The sequence below is a fragment of the Centroberyx affinis genome, unplaced genomic scaffold (assembly GCF_046629955.1).
Source record: "Centroberyx affinis isolate AG114_WGS23_722 - 3 ecotype Tasmania unplaced genomic scaffold, CSIRO-AGI_Caff_v1 ptg003262l_1, whole genome shotgun sequence".
NCBI lineage: Eukaryota > Metazoa > Chordata > Actinopteri > Beryciformes > Berycidae > Centroberyx > Centroberyx affinis.
Window position 1 is genome coordinate 191,902 of NW_027281285.1, and position 23,150 is coordinate 215,051.

At 43.7% G+C, this 23,150-nt stretch overlaps 1 protein-coding gene across 1 annotated transcript in view; it reads left to right on the top strand.

Annotated features, from left to right (window-relative positions):
- The window catches only part of dlgap2a (discs, large (Drosophila) homolog-associated protein 2a), a 52,333-nt gene that overhangs the window by 27,600 nt on the left and 1,583 nt on the right, over positions 1 to 23,150 (top strand). Inside the window, exons 5-9 of the mRNA XM_071538340.1 lie at positions 301 to 520; positions 12,721 to 13,106; positions 18,027 to 18,115; positions 18,941 to 19,380; positions 19,685 to 19,776. Coding sequence (XP_071394441.1) covers positions 301 to 520; positions 12,721 to 13,106; positions 18,027 to 18,115; positions 18,941 to 19,380; positions 19,685 to 19,776 — 1,227 coding nt within the window. The remainder of the gene's footprint in view (positions 1 to 300; positions 521 to 12,720; positions 13,107 to 18,026; positions 18,116 to 18,940; positions 19,381 to 19,684; positions 19,777 to 23,150) is intronic.

Genomic DNA, 23,150 nt, shown 5'->3' on the forward strand with positions numbered 1-23,150 from the left:
GAAATATGACAAAACAATTTCCAGGCAATACTCACAAAAACCCAGACTTTTTCATGGCATTTTAAAAACACATCTTTCATTGACCTCTCCGCAGACTTTGCCCATTGTAACACTTTTGCAACTGTGCACTCCCTTTGATTTGAGAAGCAAGCCTGCTTTTTTGTTCTAAAAGAAAAACACAGAGAGAGAACACAATGTCAGACTTTACAACCACCCAATTAATTTCTCCCAGTAAACAAAAAAATAACTTCACTAACTAAAAGAAGGGGAAAAGATGCCTATGGCTTTTGTTTCTCACAGGTGAGTGAGACAGAGATAAATGGCCAGTTTGAGTCGGTTTGTGAGTCAGTGTTCAGCGAGGTGGAATCCCAGGCCATGGAGGCTCTGGACCTGCCCGGCTGCTTCAGAACCAGGAGCCACAGCTACCTGCGGGCCATCCAGGCTGGCTACTCCCAGGACGATGACTGCATCCCCCCCATGGCCTCCTCCACTGTCACCTCCACCATCAGGTCCACCACAGGTAAGGGCAATTGGACATGATATCATTGGACATCATTTTTACAGTACAATATATATCATACTGCTTATTGATATTTCTGTTCACTTAAGTACTGACATATTGACACCAAAAGCTTACATTTGGCATTGATATGTATAGTAATGGATAAAAATATAGAACAGATAGTACAAACTTGACATACTGTCAAACAACTCCATATCTTTGCATGAATCACTCTTGTATGTTTCCATTGTTTTGATGGACATATGATTAATGTAGCTACAGCTTGTGAGTTGTGCCAATTCATCCTACTGTATTTTGGATACAGTGCTTCATCTGCTCATCCATTGGATGCATCAGAGAGTAAAGCTATGAACCCTATTGAAAAACATGAACGGACACTGTCTGGAATAAAATTCAGATCAGATTAAGGACATGAGTGCTTTTTCCTCTACACTTTGGATATCTGCCTTGTTTCATGACGCCACATGATGGCACTTGTGATTGTGGTCACAGCTTGACTGAAAATTGGGCAGAGAAATCGTGAAATGAACAAATATGAATTCTTTCCTTGCAAACTCAGTTTACACAGTGATAAAAACACTTAAATGCCACAGCATACTCCATGAAGTTTTTTCTCCCACAGATTGTTCACTTCACTTCAAACCAATTATTTTGTCTCATTGCAAAGGTCTTGAGCTCATGTTTACAAACACTGAGGTCACATTAAAGAAATGCATACTGTTTTGTCTAGACGTAGATATTGATTAATGTAGATTAAAGCTGACTTTGAACGTACCAATAACTGAACAAACGGTCACACTTGTTAGTCACATATATCACATATACAAACTTCTCACAATAAATCCAAACCTACTCCGCTGACACATGCATATATTTCTGATGATGAGCCTTGGTTATAAATTGTAAGCTGCTGGTGGTTTCAACAATTCCCATAATGATTGCTGGATTCACAGAGGAAACAATACGTCCATGTACAGATGAAGAATGTGGGAAGAAAAGAAGAAAAGGTGTCTGGAAAAGAAGTCAGAATGGATTCCACCTCTTCCCACAGTAGATTCAAGAACTAACGACATTGGTTGGACCGTGATAGGGAGGGTTAGAGGTGTGGCCATCTGGAGATGTGCTTATGATGGATAATTCATACCTATAAACTGTTACTTTGCTTACACTGCTTTCTCAGTAAACTCAAATATTTTTGCATTTTAAGGACACAGAGTTTGGTATATGATGGATTTTGCCACCATTTTGGACATGGGGCAATTGGTACTTGGAATTGATGGGTCAAACTGGACCTCACATTTTCAATAGGGTTCATACTGTACTTCCTGATTGATGGGGAAAGGTTTGGAAGCTCTGCTCATCTTTGCCTCTTTTCATTGCACAAAGTACACATTTGTTTACCTCCAACTGAAAGCAGAAAAGCATGCATACAAGGATTGTTCTTATACCTCATTTACTTGAAGTATTGTCCATTCTCTGTGATGTGTTTCGGGAGCTGGGTATTTCAGCTTTGTGCATTGAAAAGATGTTAAGAATGCATGCTACAAATTAAGATTGAGAAGGCAGTGTAAACCATTATCACAAATGAGTCAAAATGGGAATGCTTTCTCAGTGTTGTGTTGGTTTCCAACAAACACTCTGATGTAATGAGGAGTTTAAAAATTCTTTATTGTTCTCTGCAGTTGGGGGAAATACATTTATAAAGGTGAGCAAAATGGGGCAATAACCATAAGATTAGCTTTTAATGGTTGAAGATTTTTTTATTATCTTATTTTGACTCATGGCATTCAGTGCATGACTTGATGTTACTGCTTTGTGGCTATGAAAAGCACATTCTCTCCAGCTGCTCACACCTGTGGCCATATTACAGATACATATTTACATTTGTCTTCCAGACAGAAATTATGTGCAGGAAGACTGTTGTTTACCTGACCGGGCCTGTGTACGTGAGGATTTGGCAGACACAGTCCCTTTGGCTCATGATGATCTAGGCTGCCCCATCAGAAGAGACAGGCCTTACCAGCAAGATAGCATGGGGGCTACAGCCAAACCTCTGTCTGGACCACCTGTTTCTCCAAGCCTCTTCAGGTCCCCCAGATCTAGTGTTCATGCCCCAGAGCGACCCTCACCAAAAGCCATCCAGGCCAGTATCAAAGAGTCAGCTACCTTGGCTGCAGCTATCAGCATGCAGTGGAAGGAAGAAGTCTCAGCCATGCGTCGAGAGCTAGCTGAACTTAGGAGGGACCTCTGTTCAGAGCTCCGTGCTTTCAACAGTAATTTCAATACTTTGACGCAGCATTACAACACGTGGTCCCCCCAGGGTGGCAATGTGGCACCTGGAACAGGAGTAGGTTTAGGTGGAGGGGTTGGGGGAGGAGGGCTTGGAGCCTCTGGGACAGAGAGAGGCGCTGGAGGGGCTAGAGAGAAGAAACCCCAGGTATCTAAAGTGTCTGTGGGGACCCAGGCCAGGAGCAAGGTCCTGGTCCGGCAAAGCACTGCTGATGCAGCTGTCAATTGTCCAGAAGAGAAGGAGGAACAGAAGAAGAACGCAGGGGCCCGCAGGCATCTGCCAAAACAACTCTCTATGGACCCAAGCATTCTTGCCTGCCCACAATCAATGTATGTGGAAAGTGCCATACCACTTTCTCTAGATCCATTACTTCCAGGTTCTGTTAAAACAACCCCACCAGAACCAAGACCTTTAGACGTGCCTACTGTGCCCTCATCAGAACTGCTGGACCATGACAAAGTGAGTTCATCAGATGTGGTCACTTCTGAGCCTGTCACCACTCATTCCATAGTGCCACCTTCAGCAGAGACAGCCATCGAAAGCCCTCAAGATTCAGTGACAATGGACCAAGACACCCCAATCACCCCAGAACTAATCTCTGGAGACCAAGCTAATGTGTCCCATTCAGATACTGAACCATCTCACCTAGATGCTGTGAAACCCGCAAACTCAGAAGCATGTGATAGAGATAAGATACACCTACCATATCCAGTTCCTGTAGTTACTGTGTCTCCGCCAGAGGAACATGATTATGAGTTGACATCAGATCCGGAGTCCCCGGAACCCATCGCTGTGGACAAGCCAGATCCAGTGTCTCAAGACCCAGTTACTGTGTGTTCTCCATATCCAGGATTAGATGATCTGGAACCTGTGAACCCAATAGGATCAGACCCAAAACCACTGGACTCACCCACTGTGTCTTCATCTGAGCCCATTAATCAAGATCCAGTCACAGTCTGTCCAAGCGATACATCTGAACTTGATCTTGCTACTGTTATACCATCTAATATAGAGCCAGACAACCAATGTCCATCTATTGTGGTGTCAGAGTACCTTGACACTGACTCCCCTGCAAGTCCAACTGACACTGACATAAATACAGATCCCATTATCACCCTTCCAGATTATCCGTCTGACCCCCTTTCAGAGCCAATGACCTTAGACTCAACCTTAGCATCCGATTCAGTACATGCTCAACCAAACACAGAGTCCCAAGAGCCAGAGTGGCCACCCCTTCCAGAGCCACTTGATACCACCCCTATATATCATGCCGATCTTGTTCACTTTGACTTAGTCATGCTGACCTCTCTTGACCAAGATGATCTCGACTCAGTGTTCATGGACCCTGAACCAGAGCCATTGGACCTGAGTGTTGACTCTCCATCTAATACAGTGGATTTAGATCCACCCTTCTACCAATTAGATTGTCCAGGTTCACCCCTACCCACTGTGGATCCCGACACTGTGTGCCCAGTTGATCCTTCACAATCGACAGAATCAATCTGCTTGGATCCAGCTATGGAGTATCGCTTAACTCACATGCCTCAGGATGTAGCCACTGAATTCTATGAAGACTCACCACCACAGGTCATTGTCACAATATCCCCTCCTAGTTCAGTATCTCCTGACCCAGAGGCTTCACTGGACACAGACTTTGGACCCACAGAACCAGTTTCGCCGACCTACTCAGATCCACATCCACTAGATTTAGATTCATCACCACCTGATCCCGAAGACATACACATACCCTCACTGGACCTGACACCCATGGAGCCAGATGATATGATAGAAGAACCATTTGGGTGTATGGGTGTATCCCAGGACTATGGGGGATTTGGGGAAGAAAAGGACCCTGGTAGTCCAGAGAGGTTCTCATATGAGCAGGGTTTTCTATGGTACAGGTGGCAGAAGAGGGTCCACGAACCACAATCAATGCGCAGGAGCGCCAGTGTGGAACTATGGAGTGGGAGATATGAGTACAACAGTGCAGAAATCACATACATGTCCCTTACTCTGTGAGCTCATACCTCAATCTCAGCAGACAAAATGTAGCTCAAAGTATCTTTATCTTTTAGCTCATGTTTTGTAGCGCACAGAAGAGCAAACTGCAGATATAAATGTCTTGTGGTCATCTGCATTTAGGACAAGGACAACACCATACACAAACCTGCAATAATCTCATTCTAGGAAAAAAAGACTGCATTGGTAGCAGCAACTACCATATTTCATGGATTGTACCGTATATCAAAAACGTGATGAACAATCAGTGTTGTCACAATACTGTACAATTATGCTTCAAAAACACTTACAGCAAGCAGTATGAACTTCCCTGAAGCAGTTGTCAACACTGATTATCTTCCAAGATAGTTCCTATAGTACTGTTCTTTCCAAGTACAGCGTTCCTATTTCAAACATTGGATGGACTAGTAATGAATGTACTTCAGTCAGTGGATTCGACAATGGTGACATTAAACACCTATTTTTTCAGAGACTCTTTTGGGAGCTCTGTGATAGACTATTGAGAAGATGGCCTGATGTTTTTGAGGTCTTGACAATCTTTGCAGTGGTTGTGGAAATCTTCCTTTCCTTGAATTGTTTTAGCTCTCTGTTTTATGTCACTCTAGAGTGGAGTGAAGTAAATCTTGGCAGTTATCATATAACTATAAATCCCAAGGACATGCTGTTTACCACATGAGCTGTTGGATGTACTCCGCAGTTATAAAGAAACAAGGAATGATACTGTAGAATGATGTTGTGTGCACAATCTAAGATGGAGCTGATATACTGTACCATACTTAACTGATAATCAATTAGGAAAATAACTTATATCACACACTCTCATGCTCAAATTTACTTAAAAAACAATACACCTATGGTATGTAGCCTACATGTACACACCATCTTACTTACATGCACAGGATAGACATTGCTAAAATACATCCAGCATCCACCCACACACAGCGTACACCTATACCATTGCTGGACTACTATTATTAGGTTAACTTAATGAAGAAAATACACATCCATCACTATTAAATCTGTCTGAAACTATCTACAGTAATAATGGGCCTTGTTGAGAGGTGGTATGGTATTTTTTACTGTAAGATATCTTCATGCTCAGGAATCAAAGACTGAGAATGTAATACTACTGGGACTTAAGTGTAATGAAATGTTGAGTTGTGTTCTTTCCTGAAAAGAATCTGTAGGTTATTGAGAGACTATTTTATAAGATTATGTGTGACACTGAATGGTGAAAATTATGGTGTAATGGTGCATGTTTATGACTGATTTTGTTTATTTCGTATTTACAATGCCTCACTGTAAGTATTTGGTTCCATTCATGTTTTCATTTTGATAGTGTCAGGAAAAGAGCCTACATACAACCCATGACACAGAATGACAATTCTGCTACCAGCAATGAACAGCTAAAAAGCCAGGCAAATCACAAGAGATATCTGTGCTATCTGTCCAATTAATGGGCTTTATATGAAATTGCCCACTGAACTCTGTGCTCTAATAAAGTGCACTGGAACAAAAAGAATCTTTCAAAAGAACATCTGTGAGTTCCCAGAAAAGGATTTTCCTGTGTGTTGTTTTGAACTGAACTGAAAATGTGCACTTTATGAAAGTTTGCTAAATTGGCTGAATGTAAAGGGTTTTCAAAGGGGTGGGAAGTTAATTAGGCTCTATTGTTGTATTCATTTTGCTCATTTCACCAACATAAAATATATCACTTTTTTCCCTCTCTGTCTCCCTGCCATGTTAAAATTTTCATTAGAAAGATTTTCATCCAAAAAGAGCACATAGTTTAGCCCATACTGCAATATTATGTCTTGTCCAAAAATCCAAAAAGAGAAATTGCATCAGGATTCAGTCTTGCAATAGAAGATATTGCCAAAGAACAGAAATGTAATCCATTTTTTTTATTTGAACTTGCACATATGTTTTTTTCATTTGAATGGCGTTCAACTAGTCGAGAGGTCTTGTTTAGTTGAACATGGAACCTGCAAAAATTTTGTTAAAAGACTCTTATTCTCATGCAGTTTTTGTTTTAAATTTTGAGACATTGCTTTCTACACTTTCTATAGTATGTGGAGTTATCTTGAAGGACCCCAAGCAAGATTAGCCATGCTTGCCAATGCCTATACATGCCACTGTCACTCCTCACTGGTGAATGTGATGCACTTCATTCATTCCTCTCCATTTGGATGTGCTCGCTGACATATTAGTTTGTCATGTTTGTCATTACAGCAGCTTTAATGTGGTGTTACTAAAGGGCTCTGTAAATAAGCCAATAACCGTGGCATGTGAGGAAACTGCTCTACAATAATTTACATGATTACTTACTTGGATTGTTCTCTCTGTGTACATCCGTTTTCATTATTTGTGAACTTGATATAGTTTAAGGGGAGTCAAATGGGGTTATAACCTCTATAAAACATTCTCCAATTACTGGGTCAAATCAAATGGGAATAAACTCATAAGCTCTTTTATTATTTTGTATAAGAAATCTCCATGAATCTATGCATATCTTAAAGGGAAAAGAACTTTCATGAAAGAAATTTTGCAATGAGAACCTGCATTCAAGGTTATCATGACATTTTCTTTCACTGCACCAGGCACTTTCCACAAAGATGGGGGGAAAATTGTCCAGATTGGCACTTCAACCAACCAGAAACAGCTTGCTCGCATTTTTAGCACTCTTTAAGGAAAGTACTAGTGTCAATATTGATACCTTTTGTGAAAAGGTTACAGTGTACCTCTAACTGAAAGGCAAAAAAAAGAAAATGCTGTACATCTTACTTTGCAGGAGGGTTCCCATACTCCTGTAAACACTCTCTGGATCCAATTTAAGTATGCCACTGTGTTCTGTGAGTAGGTTGTGTGTTTGGGCAGATATGCCCACTCTTCTGAATGTCCACCCCACTCACTTTTTTTCAGGGATCCAGTTCTGCCTCCCCTCCACCTGCAGCATTGATCGGACCCCCCAACAACCCCCAGGTAAACCTCCTACCCGGGGCAAGCTCCATTGCTCCATTTCTGTGTGCTTAGTAGTATTTCAATGAAAAGTGATTTGTCTGATGGCAAATTGCTGTAAAGTAGATGAAGCACGGAAACAAAAGTACTGGGATTCCTCTGAAACTCCACTTTCGATACTGTTGACTCCTTGCAATTACTCCCAAGCTCACAGCCGAGGAAAGCAAGTGTGGACTTCATAAAAACAACAATTAATTTCAAGCCCGTCTCTCTGTGTTCAAACCATCTGATCAGTTGTCACCTCTCTGTGAGCTCTTTGAGCGCTGCGACCCTCATTGATCCATCAAGCGCTAGGCCCTATCTAGCAGGTAGATTGACTAACGGCGGTAGAATGTGTAATTGCTCTGCCGCCACGCCCCTGCTCAAAACCATCCTCCTCTCCTGACTGAGAGAGAGCGATTGCAGTCATGATAGAGCTCAATTGACGAGAGTGCTTTCTCAGATGTTGCTCGACACATTTATGAGCGCGGCGCTCTCTGAAAACTGCTCTCCGACACCGCTCTACGCCCAAGTCTGCAGTGTCACATGGGCACGCAAACACACACGCACATCATCCCGCCCTCTGGATGTTTCTATTTTTAGCTTTGCCTTTTGGTGATCCATCTGGCGGACAAGGAACTTTGTCAAGCGGTTTGTGTTTCATAAGGGTGGGGTTAAGGCCAGGATGTTGACACGCGTCTAACTGGTGTCTTGCAGATGCTGTTCAGTATGCCACTCGGAGCAGGCTGCTTCTCTGACAAGCAGGTCATTGCTTGTCTGCCGCCCCTCTCTCTCTCTCTCTCTCTCTCTCTCTGTCTCTCTCATCTCTGGCTGAGTCTCTCCGTCACCGACTGCGGCTGCCATTACTTAGAGATAGATGGACTCGGCAGTGTGACATTCATGAACAGCAGGGCAACATCTGAGGCGGAGTCTGAGGCATTATGGGCTAGCAAAAGGATGTCCTTGATCCACAGAACAAGAGGGGCCGGCCATGAAAGTGGCTATATCTGCTGCCACAAGGGTGTTTTATTTGGTGCAACCAATCTTTTCGGCTCTCAGTGATCCATCACAATGCTCAGGACAACTTTAAACTTTTGCAAACCATCCAGCGTGGCTTTAAGTAACAGTGGGAGTGCGCCGCCAGAGTGGGAGTCGTTTGAGTAATGATTCACCCAGTCTGGCTTTTGTTATCTATTGTCGGCTATTTTTTTTAAATGTATTTATTTATTGCTTTTTGTCGGCAACGTTCGTGACAGCGTCGATAATGGAGTTCCCTATCCATCTCGCTCCCTCGCCCTCCCTCTCTTTCTCTCTCCCTCCCTCCTGATCATTTACATATCCTTAAAAGCCCGCTGCAAAACAAACCGCTGCGTTTTCCTTACAGTGATAAATCCAATCGGGTAGAAAGACTCTTAACGACGTGTCACTCCGCTCCCTGCCCACCGCACCCCCCCACCCCCACCCCCGCCCCCGTGTTAGCATACAATCCAGACCTGATAGATAGAGAGGTCCTAACGGAGATGGAATGGTTGAATCACTGCCTTTGTGTCTCACGTTAATCAGACTCCCTGGCACAGTGGGAGATGTTTGTGTGCGTGTGCGTGTGCGTGTGCGTGTGCGTGTGTGTGTGTGTGTGTGAGAGAGAGATTCAATGGCGAATGCACACACAGAGTAAATGTAGCTCCCTCTATTCTTTCATATACCTCATCTGTACTAACTTGAACTCAGTTTCAATAGACTTTGGTTTAAGTGGAGATGGAGATGATTAGAAAGGCAGATGCACAATCATTTAGATGATAAATGATTTCATGTCCAAACTAATAGATTTACCTGTTCATTTAGGTGCCCCTTAATGATTTGTTCGCTGATTTACTTAATCATTTTGCTTACTTTATCAACTCTGTAATTACATGTTCCGATTGTTTTTATACAATAAAAAACATAATTATGATATGTTAGTGTTGACCATTTCACAGCTTTTGATGTTTGTTTTGTTCCAAGATCCAACATGGTATATGCCATGATGTTCTTTTCAAAGGTGTTATGTTAAAAAAAAAACCTCTAACCCTTTATATCACAAATGATGCACTTCATTAGGAAATCGCATCCCACCTAAATTCCATGGTGATGCTTTCAGTCCCGGGCTTTCACCCCCCCCCCCCCCCGCCCCCCGTATTTTCATATTTCAATAAGATTACAGTGAATCATTCTGTTGAACGCAAGGTCTTGGATGTTACGCGTAACATTGCTGAGGGTTTTGTTCGTTGTTCGATGCCTTTGCTGCAAGCAGGGGAGCGAGGGAGCGAGCGAGTGAGGGAGCGTACGTTCCCTATTCGCTCCAGATGAAATCTAAATGCTGAGTAATACTGCCACTGCCAAGATGGGAGCAAGAATTATGACTCCCCTTTGCACGACTGGCTGGCTAATAATGGCTCTATTTTGGTCCTCCTGCTGAATCATGCCCCCTGAATGGGTCATCTCTCTCTCTCACTCTCTCTCTCTCTCTCTCTCTCCACCTCCCTCCCTTGATCCCCCCCCCTCACTCCCTACCTCACTGCAGCTCTCCCTCCCTCTCTTTCTCCCTCTTTCTCTCTTCCACACACACATACAACCCCCAGCTCTCATCCCCTCTCCTTCTCTACCCAGATCCCTCTTCCCTCCCTCTTCCTCCCTTACCTCTCCATCTCTATTTTCTGTCTCTCTCTCTGTCTCTGTCTCTCTCTCTCTCTCTTCACCAATGCTTCTCTCCATCCCGCTTGAGAAGTTAATTTTGTGAATGGACGGCAGAGTGAGTCATTAGGTCCCCGGAGCAGAAAGCTCTTCGTGGGCCAGACGTCTCTGGTTATTTATAGACGCACCCTCGATACGGGTGAGGGAGAGGCCAAAAGGTGTTGCAGGTTTGAGGTGAAGCCCTGGGTAATTTCTCATCATGAATTATTAAATGACGCTCTTCCCAAAGGCGGCTGGAAACTAAAAAAAACATGTCCCTTATTTCAGACAATAATGCTTTTGTGTTGTAATGCTGTAATTTGCAGGCTACAGCGTAATTAGGGGGAAACGCTATTAATTCTAAGACAGAAGTTTTGGGGGGGCCTGCATGGAGGCGGCAGCTCATTAGAACTTAAAATAGATCCGATTTTACTCTCATAAGGACTGCCTTAATTGCTTTGTGTGATGTAAGCATTTGTCAGGCAGAAACAGAAACACACAGTTCAACACTTTCCTCCGTGTCGGGGAAAACGATAACCCATAACTTAACCTGCAGTGTGATTCAGTGCTCTCTCTCTCTCTTCTTTCTCTATTCCCTTCCTTCTCCTCCCTCCTTCCTAAGAGGCTCTGAGAGAACTGGTCCGCGCTCTGCTTTGATCAGCACACGCTTAAACAGAGCTTGTGTTTTAGCCTGTAACCGCGGTTGGGCTTTTGAAATCGTTGAAAATGCAGGCACGTCAAAACCTAGAAGCCGCTCGCGACCCGTTCCTCTGTCCATCTCTGTGGATTAAGTCCACATTCTCATTTGCACTTGAAAGAAAGTAATCCCCCCTCTTTCCATCGTCAAATGGACAGAATAAGAAGATGAGAGTTGTCAGCCTTCCTTGAGCAGTGCCCCCCTCACCAGGATCCTCCAGTCACAAGTACCCTTGATTACTTTGACTGGTTTCTCTAGTTTTCTGATATTTCACCAGCATCCATGTCTGATAAATGTCTCGTATCTCAGGGGCTTTGATGTTCTCTGTCATTCTCTCCACTCCATATGCCTTTATTCATATGTCTGATTGGGTAAAAACAAAAACAATTCATGACCTTTAAGAGGTGCCCACATTTCCAGCCACTCTCTCCCTTGTCTCAGCTTTGAAACCGAACAAAAGAGAGGGAAAACGGTTGTAGCAGCGGGGAACATGTGACCACACCTCCTGAAGAGAGAGTGCTCACTCAGGAGCGAGCTCAGATCAATAATATGACCACTGGCAACAATAAAGTACAAAAATAAAACCCACTATACAAAGATTCAAAGTTGAATCCCTCAGCGTTTGCCGTAAATTATGCTTATCCCAGTTCACCAAACAGACACATTCTATCAAATTAAACAAGAGGCGCTTGAGCTGCCTAATGTCCCGCCACCATCACCATGATATATTAAGCATAACCATTTATGCTAATTAGGTCATTAATTTAGCTCATTAAGGCATTAATTAGCAAAATATTTCAACGTGTCCACATACTTGTCTTTGCATAACACATGGGCGGCGTTACTATGAACTGAAGGAGTAGTTATAGTAGTTTCAAGAAAATCTTTTTTTTCCTCATTAATATGCACATTTATGCAGCAAGGTGCTCCAAGATCCAATCTGATCATCTACTCTATAGGGGGAACCTGTGGTGGTGCACAAGTCTCAAGTCACGTCCAAGTCAAGTCCATGTCATTAATGTGAAGTCTCAAGTCTAAATGTAGAACACAAAGTCAAGTCAGAACAAATCAAGAGTCCAGTATCAATTTAATATCTTAAAGAAAACAAAATATCTAGGACTTTTCAATGCAATGCAATGCACTTCAGTAAATTCAGTAATTCCATACAAATTCAGAAGTAATTTACACAAACACAAGATCTTTTTTCAAGACTTCAGAAAGTCTTCAAAGTCATCAAAGTACAAGTCAAAGTCAAGTCCCAAGTCACCAGAACCCAAGTCAAGTCAAGTCAAGCCTCAAGTCTTCTCTTCATGCATCAAGTCAAGTCCCCAAATCTGCTGTTTGTTGAATAATGTTTAATAATGAAAATATTCCAGAAAACAGCACTCATACTGTGACAGTAGAGAATTCCATCATGGCAGTGACATACAATAATATCAAAACAGCATGTAAACTTTGATTTATAATTACCTTACCCCTCTCCAGCCGTCACCTACACGCCCAGCTACAAGAAGACCCCTCCGCCGGTCCCGCCCCGCACCACCTCCAAACCCCTCATCTCTGTCACGGCCCAGAGCAGCACCGAGTCCACCCAGGACGCCTACCACGAGGCGAGGCACCCCCGCGGCAGCATGTGGGCCACCGACGGCCTCGGGCTGGGCCTGAGCCTCGGCAGGGCCCTCTACAACTCCACCGACAGCCTCGACAGCGCCAAGGCCGTCACCATTGCCATGGAGGCGGCCGGGGTCATGGCCGGAAAGCGACACCCGTCCACGGACAGCCACAGCTCGGTGCTCACCTGCGACAAGGCCGTCCTGGTGTCCAAGGCCGAGGAGTACCTGAAGACGCCTCGCTCCTCTATAGGGATACAGGTTCGTCCCACTGTCTGCGTGTGTGTGTGTGTGTGGATGATGAAAAGATGTCACACATGGGTTATACTTCCTCACCAGCCAGCAGGCCTGCATACATTCAAAAGTGAAACCTGTGCACGATTGCATAATGATAAAAATACTCACAGACACACTTTCGACTGAGGAACCGTGTTCTCCCCTCAGCAGCTAAAAATAGCAAAGAGTGAGTCATCTTACCGCAATCCATCAATTAAGATTCAACTCATGCTAGAGCGGGTTTTACTGAATGGTAGTTCGCTCCCTGGTTCATTCACTCTCTTTCCCACTCTCTCCACTTACTGTACCTTTCTCTCCTTATCGATCTCATTTACTCTCTTCCTCTCTCTCTCTCTCTCTCTCTCTCTCTCTCTCTCTCTCTCTCTCTCTCCCTCACCCACTGTTTAGACCCTAGCTGAGGTTCTGGGACTGTTGATCTCCCATTGCAGTCTCAAGGCTGCAGTCACGCTGCAGAAACGAAGACTGAGGCATCCGCGTCGGCTCAGACCGCCACCCCGGCGCCACGCATAGCACTTTATCAAAGCTGAATATTAAAGTCGCTCTATGAATTTTGGATTGCGAGAATCACTCTCAGTATCTCCTCTGGCTCTGTGCGCAGGGGGTTATTATGCTTTTCCAGAGCCCATTTTATTCACTGTATTCTTCTCGGCTCATATACTTCAGTTCTCAACCCCTCAACCCCTCTTTATCATCATCATTTCCCCCTAGTCTGCATTTACTTTCCTTCTATTAATCTTTCCCCTCCTTCCTTATTATTTTACTCCATATCTCACATTCATTTTTACTCTCTCTCGCACATAAATTCATACATTCGCTCACTCACTCCCTAGTTCGCTCGACTGTCTCATTTGCTCAGACCTGGGCAAAGTTGAAGATGAATAACTTTTAAATATTTGGAGAGAGAAAAAAACGGGGACCACTTCATTAATCTCATTTCGGGAGTGTTTGAATGTCATTGGGAGCTGTTCAAGTTTCTCACAAAAAATAAATCAAGCACACCTTAAAGGGTAATTGCTGTATTTTTTTCAGGTGATATTAAGATAGTCCTTTGGCTGGAGATTAGTTTAACAGCCAAATTACGTTGAAGCCATTCAGTGTCAGACGTTGCCATCGGGGAATCGGCCAACGAATAAATGATCCCTTCAAAGTCAGTTGATCCTGCTGCACTGGCCGCGCTGCATCACATGCAAACTTCAGAGAGCGTCCAGCGTCTAGATTTGCCCAGACGTTAATTGTATTTTGTGAATGGGAGAAATTAAAGATAGCCTCCAACACAGTGGTTCTAGGAGCCTATTAAGATGACATACTGTTGATTAGTCTACACTGATGTCTGCATTCACTCACTCACACACCCACTAACTCATTGAATTAATCACTATACAGTATCTCTCACACACAATGCATTCATTCACTCACTCATTTACTTGCCTCATTCACACGCTCCCTTGCTCATTCACTCACATGCTCGCTCACTCACCCACTCACTCACTCATTCACTCACTCACTATAGCACTTGCTCACCCACTCACTCACTCACTCACAATAGCACAAACTCAAAATAGCAATCACTCACTCACCCACTCACTCACTATAGCACTCGCTCACCCACTCACTCACTCACAATAGCACTAACTCAAAATAGCACTCACTCACCCACTCACTCACCAACTCACAGTAGCACCAACTCAAAATAGCACTTACTCACTCACTCGCTCACTCACTCTCTCACTCACTCACTCACTCGCTCACCCACTCATTCACTCACTCACTCCCTCTCTTGCTCACTCACTCTCACTCACTCTCACTCCCTCACTCACTATTTCTCGCACGCACGCATTCAGTCACTCATTCACCCACTCACACTCGCTTCACTCTCACTAACACAACTCCCCCCCCCCCCCCCCTCCCACTGCAGGGATTAGTTTGCAGAGACAGGCGAGGCGGTCAGACATCCAGGGATGATCGGGACACCTCTCCGCACTGATGAATGCTAATTTTAAGTCGCAGAGCTGCAACGTCGAAGCCTCATCGTCATGCCTCGGCAAACTGTGCAGCGGGCGACGCGCAATCGCGGCGCCGTCTTCCCAAATCAACGTGACTCGCGGCCTTGATTTACTGTCGCGCACTCATAATCAACCAGAGGAGAGACAGGACCGAGAGACTGTAGATTGTGGACGAGAAGCCGAGACGGAGAGCGGAAAGAGAGGAGGACACTGTTGGGGGGGGTGAAGTGAAAGGTTATTTTAAGGAAGGGGTCGATACAGAATAAGTGTATGTATGTGCGTGTGTGTGTGTGTGAGAGAGAGAGAGACAGAGAGAGAGAGAGAGAGAGAGAGAGAGGAGGCTGGAATTATATTGGTTTTCAAATTGGCTCCAGTGATGTGTGTAAAGTACAAAAGCACTTTCGATTACCAATGCTGGTGCTGTGAAGGTCTACATTTACAGAAACATCCAAGAGGTACAACAACACTCATACATGTCACCATATCTTCACAGCAGGTAACTCCTGGGACTGTGTTCCTGATTTGCAATTATTGATTGATCTGTACTGCTGTACTACTGTTGACCTCGACTTCATATCATATGATCAAATAAGTCTGATTCATCTACTCCTGGAAATAAATAATTGCCCTGCATTAGCCTGCTTCTGTATTGATTGGTCCTTAGTTTGTCCTTTGACCCCTCTATCTCCATCAGCATGATTTTAATCTTTGATCTTTGACCCTATGGATGTGCTGTTCTGAATTTTCATGGTCCTCAAGGATCCCTTCATAGCCGCCTTAGCAGCACTTTTTGTGCCTTAAACTCGAGGTGCGTTTGTCTCCTAAAGGGCCAGTTGATTTATTCTACAAAAGCAGTTTTAATTGGACCCATAATGAGGTTGTGTAACAATGAAGTCAAAGCTTTTAACCTTAAGTACAGTCATTGGCTGGGACCAGTCACCAGGTGGTGTTTGTGTGTTTGGGATGAGAGGCGCAGTGGCTCTGTTAAAGTTTTTGCTGATGCTCACAGTTTCCACACCTGTGCTGACGTTGTGACTGTTATTCCTGATGTAGTGTGCATGCGTGTGTGTGTGTGTGTGTGTGTGTGTGTGTGTGTGTGTGTGCGCGCGCATGCGTGTGTGTTGCCCAAAAAAATGGGTCTCTTCAGGGTAGCTAGCCTATTGGACACAAAACTCAATCTCACAGCCTCTGGAATATTCTGTCTTGCATCAGTCCTCATCCATCACAGACAAGAAACTCATTCTCTTTTCATGAGATGGACTTTGCTCTGCTTCTAACACAAAGTAATGGAGGTCACCTCGACAAGCTGCTCTGCACTCATTTCCTCCCCGCTAACAGCTTTTCCCAAACGGCCTGACAGAATACAAAATGGCTCTCCAAAAATGTCACCCTCCAGCTCTAATACTGACCACTCCATGCCAAAAGTAGAGTTGACATTTCACCACAACAGAAACACGCACTATTTTACTCTCACACTCTCACAGTCACAATACAGCATTGAGCTGAAGACTTGTGAATGTGAGATTGGAGAATGTAATGCTCTATGGGCCTCATAGACATTTCTGGTTGGACCTTGTGTTGTTTCTTCTGGCATAGGCGGGAATAATATTCCTGCGGTCAGGAAAGCGTTATTAAATATTTGTCTGGGTAGAAAAAGAAACAGATAGACATACATATTGAAAGAGCAAGCTTAGTTGAGCATCATGGCATCTTACTTGCCTAGCAGCCACCATATGCTTCTCCCAAAATCTGGCCACCGACTGTAGTATCAAACTTTTGTTTTGCAGCCCATTTCTGGCACCGTCATAAGGAGAAAAGGTTGGATGGGCTGTAAGGAAGAGAAGCTGAAATGGCAGACAAAAGAGGCTTAAAACAGCACAGAAAAAGAAAGATTGTGACAGTAAGCCAGCAATAAATTATGAAGGATAGACAAAGAGAGAAGTAAAAGGAAAGAAATAAAAAAAAAAGAAAGGGACGAGCAAATAGAGAAATGAGGAAAAAGCGACCGACAGACAGAAAAAGCGGTGAGTGCCGACATGGCCGGACATGACTTCCATAAAGCCAGTAAAGCGCGGGGCTCCAGGGAGCAGAGCGGGCGCCGATACAGAGCCTCCGAGCTGGGCCTTCTGGATCAGGATCACAGCCCTGCAGGGACAAGGCAGGATCAAAATCAATCATTTCCCCGCCATCCCATAATATCCACTAATGTTTCCCTGTCTGTCACTCCGGTACTATGGCTGCAACACGGCAGTGAACGCTTGGTAGCAGACCAGTCGACGCTCCCCAACTGTGTGGAGATGGGAATGTTTCAAAGGGTTGAACAACTATCTTTTTCCTTTTTGAAACTGATATGCTTTTTGAATATCTGATTTAAAAACACATTTGCATGACCTGAATACGAGCTTCATAACATGACACATTCTCAATTCACTCATGTCAGCCTTCATGTGGTGCTCAGGTAATAACATTTTAAACATAGCAATGTAACTGTATGACAGTTTCTCAAGCAGAATTTTCAAAATGAATGACTTCCTGGAAATTGTGATTTCTAAATGAAATATGCCTCAGGGTTAGCCATGACAGTTTGTAACTGCCATGAAGTGTTTTTTCAGACATTTTATGGTGTGTAATACAATACACAGTACATCCTCGCCCTCATTTTGTACATTAACTTCCGCAGAACCCTAAAAACCGTTCCCAGAAACGTGCTCAGCTTAGTTGCCTTTGCAGCCTCCATAAATCACAGAATGTTTACTCCCTGACAGGTCATGTACAGTTAAGGTGCTCTGTCCACTCCCAAACCAATAAACCCAGAAACACTGGGGAATGGTAGTTCACATAATGAGAACTGCTTTTGGTTTGTGCCTTTCCTTTGCATTAGGTGGAAGCGGCCACGGACTCGGAATCAGAAAGCAAAGGCTCGCGGGAATACCATTCTGTCGGGATCCAGGTGGAGGATGATAAAAAAGGGTAAGATAATGGTTCCGGGATTGTAAACCCCACGAGAAAAGCTCAATTCTCACACAGGGGGAAGACGCTTTGACTTTGCTGTCGCTATTATGAACAATACCCCTTTTCTTTGCCATCACTTGTCATTGTTGGACTGTGTTCACTGCAAATATCTCCATCTTAATGAGTCATTAAGTCTATTATTGAGTCCTAAAATCAGAATTTTCTTAAAAGAAGTGAAGAAATCTGCCAATGGGGTGAGATAATTTTGCTTGTTTCCAATGCAAATCAACTTTAGACTCGAGTGTCATTTTCTGAGTGATCTGCCTTTTTCTGACTTGTTTATAGATAGATAGATATAGTCTTTATTGTCCCGCAGGAAATTTGTTTTCACAGCCACTACATGCACAGAAACATAGATAACCACACCATACAGATATACATACAGATACATAAACACATACCATTCATCCCCCGTCTGTATCCCAGCACATATACATATATCACATTCACAGATAAGTCTGGCTCTGTACAAGGTCAGCGAGGCAGTTTGTTTAGTATAGCTATGGTGGAAGGGACAAAACGTCTGCCAAAGCGTGCTCTTCTCCATTTCAGAGTTTCAAGATATTGACACCCATTTTTAGAAAATTCCTGAAACAAGTGAAGCTGCATTGGAAACAAGTGGAGTGATCTCACCCCAGTGGCAGAATCTTTCTCTTGTTTTAAGAAAAATAAGGTTGAAAGGCTGAATATGAGACTAAAATGACTTGTTAACATGGACATTTTTTGCAGTGTGTATGCATGTGTGTATGCTCATGTATGTTCCTGTCTCCCCGCCCCCCTTAGACAGGGCCGGTTCAAGCGCTCCAACAGTGTGACTGCAGCCGTGCAGGCCGACCTGGAGATGGAGGGCTTCCCCACCATGGAGGACAAGGGCCTGCAGTTCGGCGGGGGCTTCCAGCGTCACTCGGAGCCCAGCACGCCCACCCAGTACGGGGCGGTGCGCACCGTACGCACCCAGGGCCTCTTCAGCTACCGCGAGGATTACCGCACGCCCGCCGAGCCCCCCAGCCCCAGGGAGACCACCAGCGACGCCCCCTGGCAGCTGGAGCCGCCCTCCCCCCGGGAGAGCGCGGTCTCGTCGGGCGAGTCGGGCCGGGCGTCCCCCTCGCTGCGGCGGGACGGGAGCTGGTTCATGCAGCTGCTGCACACAGAGACCAAGAGGATGGAGGGTTGGTGTAAGGAGATGGAGGCTGAGGCTGAGGAGAATGACCTGTCAGAGGACAGTAAGTGGTGCCGGAAGATACCATACATCAGATTCAGTTGAATAGAATAGAGTAGAGTAGAGTAGAGTAGAATAGAATAGGATAGAATAGAATAGAATAGAAGAGGGAAGCGATGTAAAAACCTACACTAAACGACTGGTTGAGAGGGACATTTTTTTTTACAGTGAACTGTTGCAGCAAGTTTTTTTGCACAATATAGGCATTATGGGCAGCATGAGAAAGATGTTTTTTTAGCGTACTGTAGGTATGGGACTGTAAATGTACTTCATTAATGAGGTCTTGGTGTGCTGTGTGTGTGCTTCAGTCCTAGGTAAAATCCGGAGTGCAGTGGGTAGCGCTCAGCTGCTCATGTCTCAGAAATTCCAGCAATTCTACTGGCTGTGTCAGCAAAACCTGGTGAGAAGCCTAACCCATCAAACAGAGACTGTGTGTGTGTGTGTGTGTGTGTGTGTGCGTGCGTGCGTGCGTGCGTGCGTGCGTGCGTGCGTGCGTGCGTGCGTGCGTGCGTGCGTGCGTGTGTGTGCGCGCGCGCTCACACATGAAGTTGAGATGGGTGATTGTAGGAATGTCTTGAGTGTCAAAAGAAATCAAATAAGGCTGCCTGCACACCGCAGGCCTTCATGCTCAATTCCAAATTGCTTGTCTGATATAGCATATCTGACTTTTTTTGGATAAGTGTTCATGTCTATTCCAGGATGTAACCCATATCCAGTACCAATATGAACTGACAGTGATGTGGAAAAGACCCATGTGCACAAAGTAACAATAACAAAAGACGCCACCTATATGCTTTTGTACCTACGCTTGTCCCACTTTTTTCCCATACATTTCAGTTATAGTATGTGCCGAATTTTGATTGAATTCAGGCGTGCCAATCAAATCCGTGTCACATATGAAGGAAAAAAATTGGAGACTTTCAGCTGCAGTGTGAACACAGCCTAAAAGACAAAGACAGAACTTTTGCTGCCCTATAAAATTAACTTTTGTTATTATAACAGAAACTTTCATGTCTCCTTGCAACCTTTGTTCTCCCACCTTCGATACACATTTAATGGTTTAGCCGGCGCTAACAGACTGAATCAAAAGTGACTGAATACGTCACTGATTGTGGAAAAACACAAAATTGAGAATCAATAGCTATCTAGCACATTTATGTGTGACCTGAACATTTTGAAATGAACAGTGCGTGAGGGTGAATGGATGTATTTGTGGTGATGTCCTGAGGAGAACAGTGAGCCGAGCCTGGGTTTAAATAGGCCCGAACAGCCAGACACCGTCCACTCTATTGCTCATCCAATACAGGAACACACACAGGGTCAGGGATTTCTGCCTCGTATTTTTCTTGCACTGTTCTCAACTCGTTTTATTGATCTGAGCCAAGTATCCAATATGTCAAATGAAGTTGGTTCAGAGTTATGAGAAATACTGTTGCCGTTGCAGTATGCAGCAGAAACTGCTCATTCAAGGGGAATGAGAATTGCACAGGGATTAGATGCTGTGAACTAGCCTTTTATACCAAGCTCCCCTACTTTTTTCCGACAGTATTATGTAAGTTTACTTTACTTTTTCATTTCCAAAAGCTGCAACGTTTCTCCACATGACAAAAGGCACATGGAATAATATATAGTTCATACTATGTGGTTCCGTTTGAGGCATAAATGCCCACAAATAAGAAGCTTAAAGACATGGCTAATTGCGTTTTATCAGACTGCCTCTCTCTACCTCCTGGATCAACTTTCATAAAGCCTGCCTTAAGTATGCTCTCAGAGAGACAAACAGTGTGTGTAGAGCACTTCTCTGGGAGGAGCTCCAGGATTAAAAACACACTGACACAGCCAGAGCTTAAAACGCACCGACTCCCCCGAAATCTGCCAGCTCTTGGCTTTTTGAAGCCGTAAGACTTCTGAGACAGTTTGAAGAACAGCAGCAGTTCAGGGGTCAGGAGGAAGCCGATGAACACTTGAGCCAATTCTTCAGTAATTACAGATCACATAAATGTTTGTTCTGCACCCAGCTTACCTTACATGATGAATGCCATGATTTTGCAGATCCACACTAACTGATGACTGTGTTTACAAAAAGAAATTATATAATCCAATAATAACATTTTAGAGAGATACTGTACAAATATCACAGCAAAACTATAAATCCCTATTGGAATATTATAGGAATATTAGGAGTGTTATACTCATGCCATTGGAGCTAATAACCATACCATAAAGTACAATGGGGTCACTGTAAACAGACACATTTTAAATCCCCATAGGATATTATAGGAACAGTATAGTGATTGTTTTGTTAGTGTTGGCTGGCAACACCAGTTTCCATTTTCCTTTTGAAGGGCACCGATTTATTATAGCCTGATACTAATTAGTATATTAAAGAAAAGTTGAACCATAACATTTCTGTTTGACATTCTCAGTTTTAGCACAAAACCTCCAGCTTGTCATGGACTTATGACAGTTTAATGGAAACACATCTAAGGAGGTTTTGGTTATACAAATAATATGTGGAATATTTCAGAATGTCAGCTAAGATGGAGAGAAGAAATCGGACTAGTTTAATAAGGCTCCATGTCCCGTTCTAATCAGCCCCTGTGTAGGATTTCGACATACAGTATTTTGGTTCACCTAGATGATTGTGCAGTTTGTCATTAAATAATTCAACATTGCCTTATCTTACCTTTCTACTGCTCATAAAATTAGCTTGAAGTCCCTGTAAAATCCCTGTTTAAAATCCCTGTAAATAAAAAGTTAGATTTCATCAATTCAAACCCACTTCTGTCTACAACAAGCAACAAGTTGCTTGTTATTTTGAGTTATGATAATTTGCAGCAGGCTCCCAGATCAGTCACATTTACAGTCAAAGCACTGCATGGACTATATATTCCAGGAACAACATAGTTTGCATTCAAAGTGATAGTTGTAACTTCACAGATATTCTCAGCCAACTAAAACTCAGCTATCTGGCACTCACACTTTTAATAGGACTAGAACAATTGAACAACATTGTTCCACATAGTAAAACCAGGACTTGGTGCCTTCATCATTGCAAAAAAGTGTATCTAAGCCAGCTTTGCCCCTAAACACAACCACAACCCATACAGGGATCAAACCCATGACCTTGGCATTATTACCACCATGCTCTATTAAAAACACTGAATAAAATTAGCAGTTTTCCTTTTAAATGTCAAATTGTAATACATTTTTGAACTCCTGTGGTACACGTCAGATGTGGATTCTTCTTCTACTATATATTTTGAGTGCAGCGGTGTCTTGAAACAGTCACTCCTTGTGCACAGACGCCTCTGGACTCATCCCTTATTCCTAGTGTGAGATCTGTGCTGTCTTCCACCAGCGCACCTCTGTCTCTGTGTATTTGCCTTGACAGGCTGTAGGCCCATAAGATGAATGAGCTGTGTGTGTGACTGGTGGATTCAGGCAGCTAAAGAAGTGATGGGGTAGGAGCGCAGCCTGGGAACACAGTGAGAACCTCTGAGTCACTCAGCAGGAATGAGCTTGCTGTTCTGCTTGCTGCTGTGCCGTCTGTAGACCAGCGACTCCTAAATTTGGGGTCCAGCAAAATGAGGATTAGTTTAAACGTGCTTCTCAGCGACAGTCTCATTTGTTTATAGTAATTATACTGTCTCAAAATGATTGTGATAATGACTTATTGATGGTAAAATGCTACAAATAGCACCTTTAATTTCAATATCATTGCATTCACTTGAAGCTAGCACTAAGAGAGGATGTATATTGATTGTTTTGATC